General features: G+C 33.2%; 1 protein-coding gene across 8 annotated transcripts in view; it reads left to right on the top strand.

Moving 5' to 3' along the window:
• The window catches only part of TFEC (transcription factor EC), a 751,469-nt gene that overhangs the window by 604,124 nt on the left and 123,333 nt on the right, over positions 1–24,012 (top strand). Inside the window, exon 1 of one of the 8 annotated variants that reach the window (XM_081537888.1) lies at positions 8,014–8,086. The exons of the other annotated variants lie outside the window; for them this stretch is intronic. Within the exon in view, the coding sequence (XP_081394014.1) occupies positions 8,060–8,086 (27 nt within the window). The 5' untranslated portion in view covers positions 8,014–8,059. Of the gene's footprint in view, positions 1–8,013; positions 8,087–24,012 lie in introns of those variants that run through there. 8 annotated transcript variants of the gene reach the window in all.

Below are 24,012 nucleotides of genomic sequence, written 5' to 3' on the forward strand. Positions count from 1 at the left end.
TGTTTCAGAAATTCATTTGGGCCAGTTTAGCTTAATGGTTAAAGGGGATGGATATATACGTGTCCTGTTGCTTTTTTTTTTTTTTTTTAGTAAAGTTATGAAATTCTTTTTTCAATGGAATGTGCAACTGGATAATTTTTTTCCATACAGCAAAATTGACATGTTTATAAAAAGAGCAGTTTAGAACAAAATGCATTTTCAGTCTTGGATAATTTTGTGTATTGGGCTAAAGGATTAGTGTTCTTGTTTATTTTTACTTTCATTAAAAAAATTCATATTGAAGGTGTTTCTTCATTTAGAATGCAACTCAGTCAAAGTTGACATCAGTTTGAAAGTCAAATATTTGTTTATATAGGATCTTGAGTCTCTATTCTTATGCTTCCATGGAAAGATTTTGTATGTAAATAGTACTGATTTTCTAAAGGCAGAAATTACAAATATTTATAAATTGTTTTATGTTAAAAATCTCCTGTTAGTGATGACTTAACTGAGAGAAAAATTAGCGGGGAAGAAATGCAATCCCAAACTTTTATGTGACAGGCAGGACTGATAATTTATTTCACCATTTGCACAGTATTTTTTATTTAGGATCTTACATCATTTAATAGGATTTATAATAACTGGAAGCTTTGTATAGTCTAAACTAAGATTTTATAAAGACCATTTTTCATGATACGACTATCTCCCACTGTTTTATTCAATATTCTTCACACAATTCTGATCTGTATAATGAATTTTCCTAGAGGATTTTTTATGCATGAAGTCTTGGAAAAAAGAGTATTTTCTGTGTATTCTCTTTAAAGTACACAGTTCAAATCTCTAGAATAACCTCTGATCTTTTAACATTGCATGACTATTGGTAAAACATTTTTGAGCATATGTAAGTTATTATTACACTTAAAAATGTATACTGATAATATCGTACTAATATAGTTTCAAATAAAAATAGTTTTATATTTTTATCTTTGAGAACAACAACAAAAATAAGAGTAAGAATTCTAGTGCTCTCTGCTACCACCCCAGTGTTAAGACCTTACATTGAAGACCCACATCCTTGATATCTGGGAGAAGTGTGCTGATCTCTGAGGTTAGGGCCTTCTTCCCAGAAGACTGGATTTATGTGATCCAAACCTTAAAGTGGATATTCCTTGAAATATCCAGAGATACCGATTAGTAGAACAGAGAGAAGGACTTACCTTCTTTGTTTTAAAATCAGCTTCTTATTTGTGTGCATCCTTCTACTATAGCTAGTGGTTGATATCCACCTATCTCAAGACCCAGCCTTAATAATCCTTCTTCAGAGATATTTTCCTTAGTCTTTTTCACCCTCAGTGGGAATTAATATCTCTTCTCCTAAATCATCATTTGAATTTCTATTTTACGAATAGCCATAGCTGCCTTCTATTAGAGTTTTGAAAATGTATATATATAATCTATATTCCTCAGTTTACTTGATTTGTTTTTTAACCTGTAAGGCTAAGGTATATTTAAACGTTATATGTCAATGTTTGTGATTTGTACCTGATGGAGGTTCAGTAAACACTTTTGGCTCATCTCTTGCTCAGACCACTACAAAAACTTTTAAATGGCCTCCTTGCTTAAGAGTCCACCCTCTCCCATAATCTTTTATACTGTGACACATTACATTCGTGAAGTAAAGGTCCAGTTGTATCAATCTTCCACTAAAAACTTTCATTGGCTACTCTCCCAAATATTTTTCATCCTTGTATTGTAGGCCTTAAATAATCTGTCCATTTCTCACCTTCCCAATGTTACTGCTTTACTACTTTTTATATGCCATATTTTCATGACCAGGTATGACACTAACTAGTCATCAAATATACTTCAGGTTTCTCTGTGATAAATTCTATAGAGTAATCGTAGGTTCAGAGGATAGAGATTGTTTCTAGTTACTATACATTTAAGCAAATGCATGCCAAAATAGTAATGAAATATTGATCTGGTGATAATTCACTGCCCTGTGGTAAATTTATAGTTGGTTAAACATCTACAACAAAGAGATTAATAATGGAAGCAAGCAAACAACTTTTCCAAGTTTGTACAGTCATTGGGTGCAAGAACTGAGACTTGAACCTGTGGTTGATTAGGTCCAAAATCCTTATACTTAACTAATAAATTTCCCTCTTTACCTGTCCCATTTTCTCCTTCTCTTCTCACTTCCATCTCTCTGTCTTTGTTTCTAAGTATATATATATACATATATATGTATATATATATAAAACATACAAATATACATATATTATATAGTATATATGGACTTCCCAGGTGGCACTAGTGGGAAAGAACCACCTGCCAGTGCCTGAGAATATAAGAGATGTGTGTTCAACCCCTGAGTCTGAAAGATCTCCTGGAGGAAGGCATGGCAATATACTGCAGTATTCTTGCCTGGAGAATCCCATGGACAGAGGAGCCTGGCAGGCTACCGTCCTCAGGGTTGCAGAGTTGGACATGACTGAAGTGATTTAGCATGCATGCACACACATATTATATGTACATACACACACACACACACACACACACACATATATGTTTCTTTATTCATATTTTAAGTGAAAATACTAAACACATACATATTTCAATTACCTCAAACAATTGGGTAAGATGACAAGTAACTAACATAAATGTTAAGCTTTTCACTTATTTTTAAAAAATCAGCACTAAAAGTACAAAATTGTTTATTCATGGTTTGATATTATGTGAAAAAGAAAGGGGTTTTAGTTGACCACACACACAAAAAATAACCATTTATCAAAACTTTCCTAAGTACTAGGGACTTTTCTAAGATTTTTTTATATAGTGACCTACTTGATCTTTTCAACAATCTCAGTAAATGGATACTGGTCTGATTTCACTTTATGTACAAAGAAGCTGAGGAACACATGTTCACTATTCCACCTCATTAGTTAGTTTTCCAGTTATTTCACAAATGTTTAATTGATTTCTACCATGTGCTCAGTTTTGGAGATGTATCAGTGATTAAGGCAGTTGCTTTCACCAGAGAGCTGGCTGTCTATTTGGAAAATAGAGGAAAACAGGAGAATTACAGGACAGTATGAAAAGTTCCATAATGGGTCAGCACACAGTTCTATAGTAATATTATGGGTGAAGGTGAGAGTGGTTATCCAGTCCAGTTGAGAATAGGAGAGACAGCATCCCAAAGAAATTTATCCCTAGATTAAAATCTGGTGAATGAAAGGGAGGTGGCCTGGAACAGAAGGAGGTGAGGAAATAGTGCTCCTGGCAGAGGGAACAGCAGGTACAAAAGTTCTGAGGTGAGAAAAATCATGAAGAACTTGACAATAAAGTCGTGCAAAGAATCATGAAGGAATAAGTGCTGTATCTCAGAGATCAAATTTAAGATTGAATTGATGTGATAGCAAGTATTTTTTGAAATATTGGTGTATGGAGAAAATAATCTTTCACATTCATCCGAATGAAGAATAAGAAACAGAAATTAGTATGTTTATGACCATGTTAACATGTTAGAATGTGCTGATTTGCAGTTTAAGATTAAACATAAACACTTAAACTATTAGATTGATCCAACAGCAGAATGGGTTTGGTATCTTTGTTACTGGAAGCACTTAATTGCAGTTTGGAAAATTTTCCTTTTCCACGAATAATTGAAAAATATGTTTTTCTTTCTCTCATTGGGAAGTAACTTAAAATGTTCTCAAAGGTACTTTCTACTTCATTCACCCCTGAAAACATTACTAGATTGGAGAGAGTGCTGTTAAGAAAAACGACAGTGGAATGTAGCAGTCTAAAGTTGCTGACTATAGAATCCATGGAAAAGGACATATAATAATTGAAGTTCAGTTTGTAAGCAGTCTTACAGCTCATGGATCAAAACCCTATGTACGTTGAAAAAATAGTGAAGGAATATAAAATTATGGTCTTTTATTGTACACAATTTCAGTTTAGATATGAAGAGTAAGATATTATCACAGGCAATACTAGTCAGTATATTTTAATGTTCTAGACATTCTATCTGGAGAGGGTACTTGTTTTGGAGGGCCCTAATATTAACGTGCAGTGATTTTTATTTTTTAATTTTTATCTCAAATTGTCCCTTAAAAGAGAAATAATTTAATGTATTTTAATAATTTAAAATTACCATATGAAATGATTTGGTACAATGTTTAAATACCATTTTAAATATAGCTTATGCTGAAAAAATGTATTTTAAAGATAATTTTATTGGTACAAAATTCAGGACCCAAAGGTTTGAGTTGGAGGTATGGAAGTTTTTAACATTAACTGAGATGCCTTCTCTTCTTTGACCTCTGACTAATTGCGGATCGTGTACCAAAGAGTTTTGCCGTAAAATTTCCAGTAATGGTTTAAATAGTGGCAGATTAAGTCATATAGATAATAAAATTACCAATGGAAAATAACTCAAATATTATTGCTGCTGCAGTAAGGATGTCATTTCACTTCTTTTTATGCATTTGGCTGATTCAGAACTATCTCACTCATACATCCAGGAGGGAATATGTCAGAACAATATCTTGTAAGATATTAGGAAGCAAATGTGGAGGCAGAAGTTACCTAATTATATAGTTTCCAATCTATTTCAGTGCAAGCAGTTTACTAGTAGCTTATAAATAGAGAAGGGAAGTTTAAAATCATGAGTTGACAGAACATTCTGCTTTCTCTTTTTCCTGTAGAATGCTGAATTATTCTTCTGGAATCTTATCCCTAAAGATAAAATCCATCTTTTTTGAAATATTGATATCGTCACCCTGCATTTGTTAGCAATTCATTGCAGGACAGTGAATTTATTGTGTGTTATAAGATTATAACTTGGGAAACAGTGGAGAGGGTAATCATAAAAGAAACATTCAGGATCTTAAAAAATGAGGACAACAACAATTGAATGGTCATTTGGAGTTGGTCTTTTATCAATTTCCTTGGTCCTAAATGTAGCCTCACTATTTTAGGATAGCACCTATAACATGACTAGCCAGAAATAAAGAGAGAGAAATATTTAGTTTGACAAACTGGGCCAGGGGAGATGAAGGGGTTTGGAATGAAGCAAATAAGTTCTTTGAATTCTGCAGGGGGCAAAAGGGAGTTGGGGAGGGGAGTGCTAACATCAATCTAGAGCACATCTCTTTACTTCAAGTATGGAACTTTGAGTTAAGAGATGAAATCATTAGAATGAAACTACATTTTAAAACTATCATTTACCTTTCATTAATATTAAGAAGAATGGCTTAATATCTTAATTAATCATGAGTGAAAGAAGTTAAATTTAAAAGAGAATACTTGGCATTCTAAAAATGAGAAATAGGCAAGCCACATGTCCTGAAAAATGTATTTTTACAGATGTTATGTAAGAGTCAATTAATTCATGGAACTATTTTTGCCATTCTAGTGTTAATGTTAGAGCATCTTATGAAAGAGAGGTTAAAAGGATACATTTAATAACTTTGGAGTCATGGTTGATTATTTTTGTGTTAGCTTTATCAAAAGGTCAATCTGAAAAGTTCTGTCATTGATAGCACTGTGAATGAACTAACCAAACACATTTAATACAGGGTTGTAGTTAAAGGTGACATCTATGTAACTTTGAATGAATGATTGGTATAACTTTACTGGCACTAATCATTTCATTTTGGCTTCATCTTGGGCTTATTTTATTCTTCTGACATTTAATAAAATCTATAAACCAACTTAAAAAATGTATTCAACAATTATATACTTTGGGCTTTTAAACATATTTTATTTAAGCCAAGAAGTTATTGGCCTGTTCTTTTGACACAGTTGCTTTGTGGACTGTAGGATTCTATCTATCATCTGTTTAATGGAGATTAACAAATAGAATCTATGTGGTCAAATTGGTTCTATAAAGTAGAATCAAGGAAGTTTTATGTGTATGTGCAAAGAATGCTCTCTACTACAACAGTAATTAAAAGATTTATGAAACTTCTATTTAAAAGCTGATCTCTGGCTTCCCTTCTCTTTTAGTTTAAAAAATGCTTTGATGTATTCTTCTCAATAGTGTAAAAATAATTGCATCATAGGCATGTTCCTTAAATAAAATAAATTTGTATCATAGTCTAAAACACCCACCATGATCTGGTTCCTATTTTCCTCATCTAGTCTTCAGTCATTCTTTCCCTCACTATACTGCAAACTGACTTAACAGTTTTTCAAAGTCAGCTTGCTTGCCTCTAATGGGGAGCTTTTTCATATGCTGTTTCATCTGTCCTGCTTTTGCATGCCTGGCTCCTTTTCATTCCCCATGTTAGTGGTTCTGTTTGCTAATGGGCCTCCTTCTTCAAGGGAGTTTGTTTGTTAGTATTTATGTTAGCATTTGTTTATCTGTTGAAATTTTGACAGCTCCATTAACCTAAAGTTCTGTGAGAGTAAAGACTCTTTTAAACTCTTTCACCCTTTGTCCATAGAAGCCAACAAATGCTGGATATGTAGTAGCTCCTATTCAATGAAAACAACTGCAATAACTGAAAATAGAGTACTTAATTAATGAGCTTCCCTGATGTCTCAGATGGTAAATAATTCACTTGCAATACAGGAGACATGGGTTCGGTCCCTGGATCAGGAAGATGCCCTGGAGAAGGGAATGGCAATCTACTCCATTATTCTTGCCTGGAGAATTCCATGGACAGAGGAGTCTGGCCGGCTACAGTTCATGGGGTCGCAAAGAGCCAGACGCAGCTGAGCAACTAACACTTTCTTAACTTTCTTTCTTTCAATTAATGCATAACTCTGAAACAGATGCCTTCAAACAGTTGCCAGATACTTACTGAAATTGATAACATGAAATGCAATGAATTCTTGAAGATTTTGAAAAAATATAAACACATATAAGGCAAACTCAGGAAGCATTACAAGACAGGATTACTTACTTTTGGAATTATATTTCAGAATTATGATAATGGTCAAACATTAAAAATTTATAGAAACTATGTAACTTACCACAGGTGATTTCTTTAAATATCCTGATAATATTGGGATTAGTTCATATATTATGTTGCTGTTGTTTAGTTACTAAGTCATGTCTGACTCTTTTGCAATTCTATGGACTGTAGCCTGCCAGGTGCCACTCTCCATGTGACTTTCCAGGCAAGAATACTGGAATGAGTTGCTATTTCCTACTCCATATTCCTGATCCAGAGATTGAATGCACATCTCCTGTGTCTCCTGCATTGCAGGCATTTGTTTTACCTGCTGAGCCATATAGAAACCTCAATATGATGTATAAAAACTAAATCTCATTCAGATCTTGGTTGACAAATGTGCAAAAAGTCATTTTTATTAGAATGGGCTGTGACTCAGTGTAAGAAGGTAGAATGAATAATTTAAAATTGCTAAATGTTCAGCAATTTGTGAAAATATTTTTGTTACAAATAATGTGTTTATGACAATTAGTACAGAAGAAAACGTAATTGTATCATTGGAAGTTTATGAAAGATGACATCATGAATTAACTTTTAATCAAATTTTAAAGTTTTATTTATTTTGTAGGTAACTCAACAAAAATATTTTAGGCAAAGCTCAAAAAGATGCTGGAAGTCCAAGCAAAAATGCCAAGAATTGGGTTAATTGGCATAATACAAGGTGGCTGGGCACAGTTGGGGAAAGTGTCAGAGTAGGGAGAATCCCTACCAAGAAAGACGGTTTGTGCAATTAGCTCTCTGAACTTTAACCCTTCCAGAATAATTAATGAGTAACAGAGGGGATCAAGACAAAGACACAAAGTGATATGGTGGGTGCTAGCAAGTAATACATCAAAGAATGCTCATAATTGGCCCTGTGGCTTTCATTCTTTGCCCTATTTCTTTCAATTCATTGACTCAAAATAATGGGTTCAGGTTCATTATCAACAGGTTTTTAGCTGTAAGAGTACAACATTACAACAAAGCTTAGATTGTGGCAGTGTTGATGTCTAAGAAGTTGTAGTTGGTAACCACACTTTGAGGAGGGAAAATAACAGATTCCTTCTAAATGAATCAACAGCTTTTACAGACATATTCAGGATCTTGAGAACCTTATATTCTCCAACTCTACAATGCTGGAATTTGGTTGGTGTGGGCAGGTATGTGTATTTCTATTTGAATGGTTGATGTTTGAGGCTGTGGGAAAGGTTTATCCTCCCTGTATTATTTTAAATGAAATGGAATTATTGACATATGATGCACAAAGATACCAAGTGTTTTGTCAATCTATGCATGTAACTGTAGATTATTTCTTATATTTTTGTATTATAAGTTTGTAGAAGTTTTGATTTCCTTTGATTATTTACTTTAGATCATTATGGGAGAAAAAGTAGAAAGTTTTCTGAGAAATTGCTAAATATTCTGAATTCTTTTAATTTAGTAAGCTAAATTTAATAAGAACTTATATTGCTATGTACAGATATATATATACATTTTCAAGATTTATGCTTTTTATTTTACTTAATTTACTGTAAGACAGTAAATTTTATTTTTGCACTTGGATATTAAAAAATATCTTTCTTTATTAATAACTCCAGAGCTTTTGGAAGTTATCATTGCAGCTATTAATTTATATTATCATATTAGTGCAGCTAATTTAAATTTTAGAAATTATTATTATGTAATTGCAAATATCAGAGCCTAAAGCTAATTAATGCATCTAAAGTTTATCATTTAAAGTTTCAAATATTTTCATAGTGCTTAATATTAACATTTTATTCAACTAAAAGCTTAGCTGGTCTTTTGAACTAGAATTTTATTAAAAGCTTCTATATTTTCAGTTACTTGTTATATTGTCTTTCTCAAAATGGTACCATTCACTGATAAATAAGCCATTTATTTATCATTAATGTTTCAATCAAATTTCTCTCAAACTTGAAATACAAACTGGAGCCAAATACTGAATACAAGAATGATTGAGTTAGACATTTAGCTCTGGGATTCCCATTAATTAAACATCTATTAAATGTATTGAAAATGATTGATGGAGATAAAATTGACCAGAAACATATATATATATATATGTATTTCATTATTGTATGCATTATATATATATTATATATGTATCATATACATATATGTATTGTATACATTATGTATATATTTCACATACATATGTTTCTGGTCAATTTTATCTCCGTCAATCATTTTCAATATATATATATTATTTCATTATCTCACAGTAATGAAATCAGTACTAATTACCTAGCATGTATCTACTGAGAATGTAATTTGTGCCAAAAAAACTGTATGACATTATCACTAATTCATATGAACATACTATTGGAAATCATAATGCTTATGATCATTATGATTCACTCTATTAAATCCATGAATTTACAAATTTAGCTTGCACATTTTCTGGTGGACAGTGTTTAACAATGTATTTTCTTTTGTTTTCAGTCATAATGGTACATTAGGTTTTAAATGAATAATGTAACAGAAGTTTTTTATCAGTTAACAGAAAGTATCTTTCATTTTGGTTAGTAAATAATTCACTAATATATAATATTGGCCAAATATTTCCTGTAGTGAATTAAAATTTTCTTGGACTTAAAATTTAAGAGTTTTAAAGATTCTAGAGAGTGTCTTTTGACTTTAGGTTATCAAGCTAATCTAGCAAAAGATCCTCCTAGCTCTGATGTACTATGCTAAATCTGGGTGAAGTAGTAAATTTAGGACTCAGGCTTTTGGAGCATTTATCTCCCAGTATTAAATTCTCCACTTACCCTGAAGCAAATGTGTATGCATACACATTCATTACTTCTGTATACATTTCATAGTTAAGTATTAACTAAGCATTTTCTGATATAACAAGCATTCTAATTGATGGATTGGAAAATCAAAGATGAAAAGTGTCATCACTAAACTCACAGTCTACTTGGGGGACACAGATGTATAAACAGATAATAACAATACACCAGTATTCAATACTATAATGAAGATATGAAAAAACTCTTTCCAAGCAGAAGAAAGGAGCCACTAAATATGACTGAGGAATCTCCTATAAGACTTCATTGAGAAGGTGGCCTTTAAACTTGCATCTTGATTGATAAATAATGCTTAATCTAATCAGACAGGAAAGGTGAGAGTGGAGACAATGTATTATACAAAGTTACTAAGTCATAAAGAACCCTGCTGGCTCAGATGGTAAAGAATCTGCCTACAATGTAGGAGACCTGTGTTCCATCCCTGGGTTGAGAATATCCCCTGGGAAAGGGAATGGCTACACACTCCACTGTTCTTGCCTGGAGAATTCCATGGACAGAGGAGCCTGGCACGCTACAGTCCATAGGATTTCAAAGGGTTGGACACGGCTGAAGTGACTTGCTGCTGCTGCTGCTAAGTTGCTTCAGTTGTGTCCAACTCTGTGTAACCTCATAGACGGCAGCCCACCAGGCTCCCCCGTCCCTGGGATTCTCCAGGCAAGAACACTGGAGTGGGGTGCCATTTCCTTCTCCAATGCATGAAAGTGAAAAGTGAAAGTGAAGTCGCTCAGTCGTGTCCAACTCTTAGCGACCCCATAGACTGCAGCCTACCAGGCTCCTCTGTCCATGGGATTTTCCAGGCAAGAGTACTGAAGTGGGTTGCCATCGCCTTCTCCGTGAAGTGACTTAGCACAGCACAAATTCAAATGGTAGCAAATTGTTTGAAAGATTGCTTTGAGTACTGAGTACTGGTTGGAAAGTTGTAGGGACATTAGGCTAGTTTGTTATATGGGGTCAGGTTGAAAAGTACCTTGAATCTATGTTAAAAATTTTGGACTTAATTCTGGGAGCTATAGAGTAATTCTGGAATATTTATAAAAACATGTTTAGAAAGACAAGTGTATAGACAGTGAATAGCTGGTCTGGAGAGAGCAGAGACTGGTGGCTGACAGCAAGGACTTCTGGGAGTCTACTGTGATTATTTAGATAGTAAACTATGATCTACTTAACTGAGGCAAGAGCAATGAGTCTTGAGGAGAGTAGGGCAGATTTAAAGATTACTGAATGAGTTCCACAGGATCTCGATACTGCTATGTAAAGAACTTGGTATAGCTGAGAGAAAGCTCCAAGATTTTGTGTGTGTGTGTGTGTGTGTGTGTGTGATTGAGACATTGTAGGTGTAGTATTTCTTGTGGGAAAATAATGAGATGGACATTATGTTTTAATAAAAAGCATCTTTGAGATATAATTCATATACCATTCAGTTTACCCACTTAAAATGTGCCATTTAATGATTTTTCTAAAGCATATTCACAGAGTTGTACAAACATCACCACAATCTAATTTTAGAATATTTTCATCATCTTCCCCACAAAACACCATAACCATTAACAGTCACTCATTATCCCCATTTCCCAACTCTGAGAAACTACTACTGTGCTTTCTGTTTTTGATCTATTCTCATCATTTCATATACATAAACACACAATATGTAGTCTATTGTCACTGGCTTCTTTGACTTAACATAATGTTTTCAGGGTTCATCCATATTGTAGCATGCATCAGAACTTTGTTCTTCATTCTCTTTTATTGGAAAATAATATTTTATTGTATGAACATATTTTTCTTTATTCATCTCTTAATTGGTTTATGAACATTTGGGTTGCTTCTACTTTTTGGCTATTTTGAATAATGCTGCTATAACATATAGGTATAAGTTTTTATGTGGCGGTATTCTTTCATTTTCAACTCACCAAGGTGTTACTAGGTCTCATAGTAACTCTATGTTTAACATTTAAAGAACTGCCAAACTGTTTTCCAAAATGACTGCACAATTTTGCAGTCCTACTAGAAATGCATGAAGGCTCCAATTTCTCCGCATCTTTATCAACACTTGTTATTATCTTTTTGTTGTAATCATCCTAGTGTATGTGATATCATGATTTGGTTTTACATTTCCCTAATGAATAATGATATTTATCATCTTTCCTTGTGCTAATTGGCTATTTTTTGGAGAAATGCAGCCTATTCAGAGTCTCTGCCCATTTTTAAATTGGGTTCTTATATGTTTAATTTTTTGAGTTTTAAGAATTCTTTACATATTTTAGATAAAAACCCCTTGTGAGGTATATGATTTGCAAATATTTTTTCATATTATGTATGTGGATTTTTTACTTTCTTGATGGCATCTTTTGAAGGACAAGGATTTTTAATATTGGAAGTCTAGTTTATATATTTTTTCTTTCATCACTTGTGCTTTGAATGTCACTTCTAAGAAAGCATTGCCTAACCCAAGGACACAAGTGAAAGTGAAAATCGTGCAGTTGTGTCCAGCTCTTTTTAACCCCATGGCCTATACAGTCCATGGAATTCTTCCGGCCAGAAGAGTGGGTAGCCATTCCCTCCTCTCCTCCAGGATCTTCCCAATCCAGGGATCGAACCCAGGTCTCCTGCATTGCAGGCAGATTCTTTACCAGCTGAACCACCAGGGAAGCCCCAAAATACTGGAGTGGGTAGCCTATCCCTTCTCCAGAGGATATTCTCGACCCAGGAATCGAACCGGGGTTTTCTGCATTGCAGGCGGATTCTTTACCAACTGAACTACCAGGGAAACCCATTATAAGATTTCCATAATTTTCCTAAGAATATTATAGTTTTAGCTTTTAGAAAGTCTAAGATCCTTTTTAAGTCAATTTTTGTTTTAGTGTTAGTGAGGTGTTCAGCTTTATTCTTTAGTGTGTGGATATCCTGTTGTCTCAGGACCATTTGTTGAAAAGATTATTCTTTCCCATTTTATTGCCTGAGCACCCAGTTGAAAATCAATTGACTATAAAGGTAAGAGTTTTTCTGGACTTTCAATTCTAGTCCCTTAATTTATGTCTATCCTTGACTAGTACCACATTGTATTGATTACTGTAGCCTTGTTGTAAGTTTGCAATTGGGGATAATAAGTCTTCCAACTTAATTCTTTGTTGTTCTTTTTTAATACTTGTTTCGACTATTCTGGGTCCATTAAATTTCAACATGAATTTTAGGATCAGCTTGTCAATTTCTGCAAAGCAGCCTACTGGGATTTTAATAGGGATTTTTTTGACTCTTAAGTCTGTTTGGTACACATTTCAGTTTTAACAGAGTTAAATATTCCTATCCATAACCATGGGATAGCTCTTCAAATATTTAGGTCTCTTTTTTTTTAAAACAATGTTTTATCATTTTAGGATACAAGTCTTACACTTTCATTAAATTTATTCCTAAGTATTGTATTCTTGATGCTGTTGTAAATGATATTGTTTTCTCAGTTTAATTGTTTGTATTGATCATTTTGGTTTATGGAAATATAATTGGTGTTTATTAATCTTGTATCCTTCAACCTTGCTGAATTTGCTTTAATAGTTTTTCAGTGGATTCTTTAGGATTATCTATGTACAAGATCATGACTGAAGAAACTTAGCATGCATGCATGTACAAGGTCATGTCATTTGCAAATGGAGATAACTTTTTTCCTTTCCAATCTGGATGCCTTTCACTTATATTTTTAGCCTAATTGCTCTGACTAGACTCTCTAGTACAGTGTTGAATAGAAGTGGTACAACATCCTTGTGTTGTTCCTTATCTTGAAGGGATAGCTTTTAGTCTTTCACCATTAGGCGTTTAGTCCTTCACCATTAAGAGCTTGAAAGTGAAACTGAAAAGTCGCTCAGTCATATCCGACTCTTTGTGACCCCATGGACTGTAGCCCTCCATGCTCCTCTGTCCATGGGGATTCTCCAGGCAAGAATACTGGAGTGGGTAGCCATGCCCTCCTCCGCGGTCTCTTCCCAACCCAGATATCAAAGCCAGGTCTCCCACATTGCAGGCAGATTCTTTACCAGTTGAGCCACCAAGGAAGCCCAAGAATACTGGGGTGAGTAGCCTATCCCTTCTCCAGTGGATCTTCTCAACCCAGGAATCGAACCAGGATCTCCTGCATTGCAAGCAGATTTTTACCAGCTGAGCTACCAGGGAAGCCTGTGCTTTTTTTTTTTCAAAGATATCCTTTATCAAATTGAGGAAGTGCCCCTCTATTCCTAATTTGTTGGCGTTTTGTTGTTGTTGTCATGAAAATATGTTGAATTTTTTCAGATTCTTTCTCTGCATCTATTGAAATGTTTATATGGTTTTGATGGGATGGAATGAAATTTTTTAAAAAATTAGCAGTTCATGGAGACGCATAAACACAACATTATAAAGTTACTTAAACATTTTTATGACAAACATTTTATTTTTAATAATATGTATTTAAAAAACAAATATTTGGGCCCAACTACAAAAGCATAATCTGTGTATCCCATACCTCAGTATCTCATATTGAATATATCTTTGTATAAAATTTAAAATACATTCTTTTTGTATGTAAAATAAAAATTAACCAATTTTACAGATACAAGTATGAAGCTGCAGCTATATTTCTTGCATTTGTGCATTTTTAATAGAGAAAATAATGGCTAATCTTTGGGAAAGTAACGAACAAGGATTAAATTTACTTCATAGAGTCTTATTTGTATTTCAATTATGACAAATAGGCATTTTCTTGTTTAAGTAATACTATGTATTTTGCTAAAATTAGTGGCATACATTACTAAAAATGAGTTTCTGCTTTGATACATGGTATTTAAACTTGAGAAAATCAAGCACGTTATCATAGAGAGTGAGACATTATAAACAGATGTTTAGGTCAGAATATGAAGTTATTAACATTTATAGGAGAATTATTTAAAATGAGATTTGTGTATTATGTGGCATCTGCAGAATTTCTCTTACCATATCCTTTACATAATTATAGCAATCATTATAAATAGACTAAAGAAATCACTTTATATCTTTAAAGTACATTTTTTTAAGAAAAGGAAAGAGGAATATTTTTGAAATTTAGTAGTTATTCTTAAAATACTAAGTCATTTCTTAAAAGTACCTTTGATTATATAGTCTATCAAAATCTCAGTTCAAGATAAACATTTCTGTATTGCTACGTACCTGAGTTTCTCTTTAAATGCCTAATACCTTGATTCATATTCAGGATTTTTTTTTTAAACTTTAGTTTGCCTGCTGGGATGAAAGAGTCATCTCATCTTGTATTAATTTCATTTGATATATAGAATATCATTATGTCATAGCTGTTGGGGTAAGCTTAAATTCCAGAGACTCTCTAAATTTTAAAAGTAATATTTTAAACTTGTTTGTGTTTGGCATACTTTCCCTTTTCATTAAAGTGTCTATTTTAGCATCACCTAATATAGTAAAAATATTAACTTGTTGGAGCATCAGAATATTTTAGGAATTCACCTTCTTACACAATGACCAAATAAACTAGCTTGAAATTTATATGCACATATACTTTATCATTTGAATCTTTGCCCCTTACCCCTTAATCATTATGTTTGGAGAATACAGTTCATGTTCAGATTAATAATTTAGAGGAATGTTTTAAGTCGATTTCATTGTGCATTACTTGAGTGAGTGTGTGTGTGTCTCTGTGTTACTTCTGGGTTTATGCCTTTACATTTTGCTCTGTCTTGCTCTTCTTAGGGGATTATTTCTTCAAATATATTGTTGAAAAAGTATTTTTTTCATGCTTCTCTGATAATAGTAACATGGGTAGTCACATTGTTAGGTTTGATTTTAACTACATGATAGAAATATCTAACAGTGTACCATAATTTGATCATAAATGAACAGTATTACTTTAAAACAAAATTTTGTCAATGAACCTCAATTTAGATCTAATAGACAGTCATGTTTATATTAAAATATGATGTTTCTAACCAACTTCCAAATAGAACATATATGTTGAATGTGTTTCTTTTTATTTCCAGTGTGTTCATATTTATGTTTTCTTCAGATTTATCTCATAACTTAATGATACTCATTTCTGAGAGTATAATACTAGATTCTTAAGTACCAAAACAGTAAAATACCTATCACTACAACTATGTTATAGGTGATCTGAGAGTATTTATTTGTTTAATATTTGTTCATAAATATTTCACTCATAAATAATAATTTTTCAAATAAATACATGTTAGGAGATTTTTGTATAACTCAACAAAAATGATCCATTTGTTTGCTTGGTGGATTAATTTTTTTTCTTGTTTTGTCTGGTGACAAAGAATTAATAAATGAATATACTTGACATTTTAATACAAGAAAACATATTGAATTTTATACACCTTACTAAGAATTAACAAAGTTGAATTTCTTTAGAAATTTGGAAAATGGCTGTGTACTTACATGCAAACATTTATATTGCTTTTTACATGCATATACTAATGTATATATAAGAAAATACATATGTGTATTTATCATATATATGTTTACATATATTTATATTGTTAAAGAAGTATATCTGAAAGAATGAGAGTATACATCATCACTGGAGCTAAAAATGGTTGAATATCTTGATAGATTAAAATTGCCCCAGATTGGTAATTTGAGGTAAATTTCTAAAAATTAAATTTGTTTAGTAGAGAAAGACCATTTAGCAAGCTTTTATAATTTTTCAGACAAAAAACCATGAATCCATCATCTAAAGCAGGAACTGTGAGAGGAGAAAAGTGGGAAGATTTTTAAACTACTGATTAGCACATAATGGTATAGGATTAAACATTAATTATGATGTCCCTGAAAAAAGAAGCAGTGCTCACTAAAAACCTACATTAATAAATCATACCAATCTAAAATTATACTTAAGAATCATGACAGCAGGCTATTACATTGTTGATTAATAGTGTTTTATCAACCTGGCAGCAAGGGTCTGGCAGCATCTTAGAGAATATAGTCTTTGAACTTTTCCTCTTCAACATTTTTTATCATCAACATAAAGAGGAAATGTGTATCAAATATGTGCATAGGATTACTCGACCTCTTCATTTCCTATTGAGTCAATTCTGATGAGATATATTTTTAGGAATTTATAAATTTTGCTTTCAAAATTAGAGTCATAATATTCTATAACATTCTCTCATTACTTCTCTAGTCTCTTCTTTATCTGTCGTTATGTCACTCTTTCAATGTATTATACAGTTTACTTTTACTCGATTCTTTTGATCAGTTTTGCCAGAGATTTGTCTGTATGGTTGGCTTTTAATTTATTGAAACAACCAACTTCAGCTTTATTGATCTTCTCTAGAGTACACCAAAGTACTATTTCATTGAATTTTAAAAATAACTACTCTTTCTGAGAGCTCAACATGATAGCCAAGAATCAAGTATAAAAAAATATAGTATTTGCAAGTCCCCAATTTAACAAATATTAATGAATTATTTGTATCTATTTTTTCTATTGTCTAAAAGCTGAGCTCTCTTATTTCTGTTATTTCTTCATGTTGTGTTTGTATTCATATATTATTTTACTATGTTCAAGTGTAGTATATCTATTCTTAGAAACATCCTTAGAAAATATAAATGTTTTTAAAAATGAGAAAGTGGAGTTTTGTTAAATAGCCTGAATATAAATTATAGAACAAGATGTTGTTTTATGATTTTAGGATGTATTTTTTGCCTTTGCCTTTTAGATTTATTAATTTTTAAGTCTTGTGGAAGGAAAGCATTCTTTCCTGGTAGTGTTAAAATAATCATTAAAATTTCATTTCAGGTGATCCGTTCATATATAAGTCAACTTTCCTCCCACTGTTAATTATTCCAAAAATTTACAGTCAAATTATTCAAAAAACTGTAACTATATATTGTACATATTATTTGGAATATTAGGACTTTTCTGTGTCATTTTGTTGTTGGTGATTTATCTTTTTATAGTCAGTAAGTGCTGTCCAATTCTTTGTGACCCCATGGACTATATATAACCCATCAGGCACCTCTGTCCATGGGATTTCCCAGGCAAGAATACTGGAATGGGTTGCCATTTCCTTTTTTAGGGGATCTTCCTGATCCAGGAATCGAACCCACATCTCTTGCATTGGCAGTTAGGTTCTTTACCGCTGAGCCACTAAGGAAGCCCAGTGGACTCAGTTTAATTATTTCTTTGACATAGATTGTATGTTTTCCAGCTTTTTGTCTTCCCATTTAGTTATACACCCACATTATACACCCATAAATTACTTTCCCACCCTTTTATGTTGTTAGAGTCAGATTGTCTGAATCCTAGTTTTTAGGTTGCACTTAAGGTAATAATCAAAGTATTTCCAGGCTTAGCAACATTGAAATAGTTATTTACCTTGGTTTAGGGAGATCAGGGCTGGGCTTATAGGGAAAAGAGTTAATCATCCTGGTATGCAATGTAAAGGAAGCAGAAAACTCTGTTTCCCCACCTCCTTCAAAAATACAAAAAAGTAATTGCTTCTGTCTTGCTTGATATCTTCATTTCATCTGGTATCACTCCCTGAAATTCTGCCAATTAAACATTCATTTGAGATACTAAGTACTTTCTTTCAAAACAGAGAGAAAAAAAAGTCTCAAATAGTGGACATTTATATGGCTTGATCCTTTTTTTCTCAAGAATCTTAGAGAAATTGGAAAGATAGAATTTTTGAGAGGAGAAAATCCTAGGTCAAGATTTTCAGTGAAGGAAGGGCTTGAATATTTCAAGATATTCAGTTAGTAATGCATTCTAGTTTATAAATGAGAGGAGAGCTCCTCCCTTTCCTCCTTCCTCAGGGAGTTTAATTTACCAAAGAGCCGCTTGACAGCACTGAATGTTGCAGGTTAATGACCAAACACATTATTAGGTGGAGGAGGAAAGTGATGTTAGTGGAAGAAGGATTTTAGTCAAGGACACTGTCCATTTCCACTAAAGATAGGTTATTTAAGAGTGAGTTTGGGAATAATAGTTACAATTAGTACATAGTGAATCTTAATAAATATTTCCTTAGTTAACAAATACATGATCAAAAAAGTAGAAGCAAATATCAACATTCAAAGCAATTGAGATAGAACAATGTGTCATTAATTGCCCTGTGCACCCACTTTAAGCAATACAATGTGAAAATCAGTCAAGGGGAAGGCTTGTAGTCATGGGTATCTGAAGTTCTTGGTGGACTGACTGCAGGTTTCTACATATTTCTCTTGTCCTCATTTCTTGTTTCACCTTCTCTTCCATAATCCAGAGCTAAGAATGTTCAACATCTCACTCAAAGTGCCATTTTGTTTTTGCTGAAATCAGAGACTTTATGGACATTCTCCAATTAGTACTTGAAAGTCATTGGCTCATCTCTTCATTATACATAGAAACATCCATGAAAAATAGGTCTTGCCTAATCATCTAAAACAAGTAAATCAAAGTTTGTAGAAAATCAGGGAATCCTGAGTGGTAAAAGCAATGAAAGATAAAGAGCTTTCCCAGGTCCTGCCTCTTGTTTTACAACTTTATCTTTCTGCACTAGAGGGACTGTACCAAAGATCCTTCTAGCTCTCCCCTTTATGAAACTCTGTGTTAGAATAAGAATAATTAGAATCTAAGAAATGCTCATAGAGAAATCAATATTTTATATTTTATTTACATAAACTGATCACAAAGTTCATTATATCAGTTAATTTTTTTTTCCTATAAGTACAAATGATTCTTAGATGAGGGAATGGTAAACTCTCAATATTTCACTTGAAATCACCTCTTAGTGAAGATAAATTGTGGTCTTTACATAAATTGTACATTGACTTTAATGGATCATATACACCTACTGTTTAAACTATGCCTAGGGAACAATTTAGTAAATTGTAAATTGCATTATTGTCTCATTACTACTAGGCTACCACTCAGCTTCCTGAAGAGGCTTACACAGTAGACATAACCATTGTTATATATTCAGTTTCATATATTTAAAAAAATGTAAGTGCATTGTTTTAAACACCACACAAAATAATTACAACTTGGTTAAATTGCTTTATCTGAACTAGTTAACACTTCCCTAGCTAAGTTCAAAGCTGTCAAGCATTTTAGGCTTTTCCCAGAATCATTACAATTCAGAGAAAAAAAATTATTCTCAAATGTAATTCCAATATTTAAAAAAAAAGAGTATGTGTAGCTTTTCAGATTTATCTCATATGCATACTCCCTTACAGTTATAAAAACATGATCTATTTCATTTCCTCTAAACCAGAATTACAAACTAAAAAAAATGTCTTATTTTCTAGCATATTAAATGTTGACTAATCCCTTAGGGAGGAATATAGTTTAACCTAGATCTAAAGAAACATTGTAAATTGTAGTAATTTTCAATAAGAAATGCAACTACCAAGGGTATAAAATATATTTGTGTCCTCTGATGAGTTGCCTATGATTTTTATAGTTTTTGTGATAGGCCTATCAGAATAAAGAGGAGTTGGTTAAGTGATTCAAATGTCTAATGGTGGCAGATAATGAAAGATGGGTAGATTAATTTCCTCAATAGGGACAGAAGAGCCACCAGGGCCCTTAGGCTGTGTTGTGTAAATGGGACATCTTCCTTGGATAGTCCTTGAATAAATGTTTTCAGCATTCACCAGGAAGATTCTAATTTTACTTGGCTTCCTTTGCTGAGAGGGCTCCTTCAGTTTGAAATGTATGCTTTCTTTAGGTAAGATAATAACCTCAATAAGGTCGCATTTAATTTTCTTTAGCTAGCTGGGAAGACATTTTCTCTCTTTAAGATGACACTATAACTTGGTGTGGTCTGTTATGTCTCAGTTCTCCAAAAGATGGTAATTTTACGTTCCTAGTGGAACCGCAACCACATCAAAACCATGTGTAAGTGTGCACGTATGTATAGACACTTTTGTATTAGCCACTATCATACAGTAGGTGAAGAAGACTGTGGCGATTTCAAATGGTGAAATATCCTTTGGTTTAAGAATCAGTTTATAATTCATGCTCTAGTAAGTGAACGTGTTATAATGAAGTCTGTAATGGATAATGCGTACAAAATCTTCCCAGCCTCCCATCGCTCATTTCCTTAAATGATTATGTTATTATTTAGGTTAGATCAATATTATGTGTTTGCATTATTATGACCATGTAAAATGCTATTCAGAACTGAGCAGTATGGTAAATCATGATTAATTTCTTTTACTGGTCAATGTTCTGTTCTTCCTAGACTTATCACTTTCATTCCTCCTTAAGTGATTTTATGCATTTGTAACTAATTTAGTGCCAAAACTCCTCACTGTGGTATCTTCCTTCAAGATGTTCACGTACATAGCATACTATTAATTTCATCTTTTTCTGGAGAAGCCTGATATTCTCCGGTACAGTCTAGTAGTATTTTATACCTGATGCATAACAGTCATGTGGAATCTCCTTCACCATTGCCCTGGTTCAGTTTAGTTCAGTCGCTCAGTCATGTCTGACTCTTTGTGACCCCATGGACCGCAGCATGCCAGGCCTCCCCGTCCATCACAAACTCCTGGAGTTTACTCAAACTCATGTCCATTGAGTTGGTGATGCCATCCAACCATCTCATCCTCTGTCGTCCCCTTCTCCTCCCGCCTTCAATCTTTCCCAGCATCAGGGTCTTTTCAAATGAGTCAGTTCTTCGCATCAGGTGGCCAAAGTATTGGAGTTTCAGCTTCAACATCAGTCTTTCCAATAAATATTCAGGACTGATTTCCTTTAGGATTGACTAGTTTGATCTCCTTGCAGTCCAAGGGACTCTCAAGAGTCTTCTCCAGCACCACAGTTCAAAAGCATCAATTCGTTGGCGCTCAGCTTTCTTTATAGTCCAACTCTCACATCCATACATGACTAATGGAAAAACCATAGCTTTGACTAGACAGACCTTTGTTGTCAAAGTAACATCTCTGCTTTTTAATATGCTGTCTAGGTTGGTCATAGCTTTTCTTCCAAGGAGCAAACGTCTTTTAATTTCATGGCTGTAGTCACCATCTGCAGTGACTTTGGAGCCCAAGAAAATAAAGTCTGTCACTGTTTCCATTGTTTCGCCATCTATTTGCCATGAAGTGATGGGACCGGATGTCATGATCTTTGTTTTTTGAATGCTGAGCTTTAAGCCAACTTTTTCACTCTCCTCTTTCACCTTCATCAAGAGGCTCTTTAGTTCTTCTTCACTTTCTGCCATAAGGGTGGTGTCATCTGCATATATGAGGTTATTGATATTTCTCCTGGCCCTGTGTATGTCCATCTTTTTCACCATGTTGGATCTACTATGGCCTACCCCATGCCTTCCTTGTAGGTTTAATCTTTTCTCATGTATATAAACCAGCATATCAATTTTTGTATGCTACAAATATCTTTTGCTTGGAAATAATGTTTTTCAGAATTTTTATGAACCAATTCTCAGTGATGGTTTATTGAGCAGAATACTTAATTGGATACTTAATCTTTTGTATGTGTTCTTTCTGCCCCTTCTCCCTGGAAGCTTGTAAGCTCTTTTTTTGTCCCACTATTCTTAGTTGGGGTGGGCATATTTTCATGAATTGTCTCAATGGGCTGCTTTCTCCCACTACCATTTGCAGGCAACCTCTGATCTGCCTTCTCTTACTGTGCATTAGTTTGTATTTTCTAGAATACTATATAAATGGAATCAAACAGTCTGTACTATCATTGTTTCTGGCTTCTTTCACTCAGTATAATAATGTTGAGATCCATACATGTTGTAGTACATTCCTGTTTTACTGCTGAGTAGTGCTTTTTTGCACAGATACATCTCGATGGATACTTGCATTGTCTCAGCTTTTGGATTTTACGAATAAAGCCATGATGAATATTTTTGTACAAGTCTTTGCATGGACATATGCTTTCTTATCTCTTGAATAAATTCCACCCAAGAATGGAATAGCTAGGTCATAGAGTAAGTGACTGTTTACCTTTTTTATGAGTAAGTCAACTTTCTATACCAATTATACTTTTTTACATACATACCAGCAAAGAGTTCCCATTCCGTCACAACCTGACATTCAATATGGCCAGTCTTTTATATTTTAGCCATCCTAATTGTTGGGTAAGTGCACTGAATGTTAACTTCACATTCTATTTTTTTTGAATAGACATAGGTTATTGAGGTTATCCATTTCTTCTTGAAACCTTGTTTGTGCTTTTTAAGAAATTTATCCGTTTAATTTTTTTAAAGTTGTGAGGGTTCTTTGGCATAGTTATTTGCAATGTACATTGATCTTCTTTTCTAATAGCTTTAGTATCTGTAGTCATATTATCTCTTTCATTCCTTACTGAGTGATTCATGTTCTTTTATTCTCTTTTTTCATCAATATGGCTAGAGTTTTATCAATTATTGATTTTCTCAAAGAATAGCTTTTGGTTTCATTGATTTTTTAATTTTTAATTTTATTAATTTTCATCCTGATCTTTATAATTTCCTTTTTAAAAAGGAATTTGTAACTTGTTTCCTTTATCTGGTTTTTTAAGGTAGAAGCTGAGGTTTGGATATGAGACCTTTCTTCTGTAAGTATAGTGATTTAGTGCTAAAAATGCATCCTTAAGTACTACTTCACCAGTATCCCATTTAGTTAGCTTACATATTTGTGTTTTTATTTTCATTCAGTTCAAAATACTTTCTAATTTCCCTTGTGATTTCTTTTTGATCATTCGTTAGTTAGAAGCATATTATTTTGTTCCAAATATTTGGTGATTTTCCAGAAATCTTTCTGTTTTGATTTCCAATTTAACTATACTGTGTGGAAAATCATATTTTGCATGACATGATATCTGTTATATTTATTAATATTTGTTTATTGCCCCTGAGGCTTCCCTAGTGGCTCAGATAGTAAAGAATCTGCCTACAATGCAAGAGACCTAGGTTTGATCTCTGGGTTGGGAAGATCACCTGAGAAAGGAATGGCTACCCACTCCAGTATTCTTGCCTGGAGAATTACATGGCTGGTGAGCTATAGTCCACAGGTTGGCGGAGTTGAACATGACTGAGTGGCTAACACTTTCATTTTCATTGCCCCTAATATGCTACCTAGGTAAATTTTTCATGTGAATGTTAAAATAATGTGTATTTGTTGTTGCTGGATGGAGTGTTCTATAAATATCAATTAGGATAAGTTGGTTGATAATGTTGTTCACATCTATATTTTTACTGATTATCCATCTTCTGTTATTAAAAGAAGGTTCTTAAGATTTCTGACTAAAATTGTAAAATATTTATTTCTCATTG

The sequence above is a fragment of the Giraffa tippelskirchi genome, chromosome 10 (genome assembly GCF_054371585.1).
Source record: "Giraffa tippelskirchi isolate mGirTip1 chromosome 10, T2T-mGirTip1v1.2.pri, whole genome shotgun sequence".
Lineage (NCBI taxonomy): Eukaryota > Metazoa > Chordata > Mammalia > Artiodactyla > Giraffidae > Giraffa > Giraffa tippelskirchi.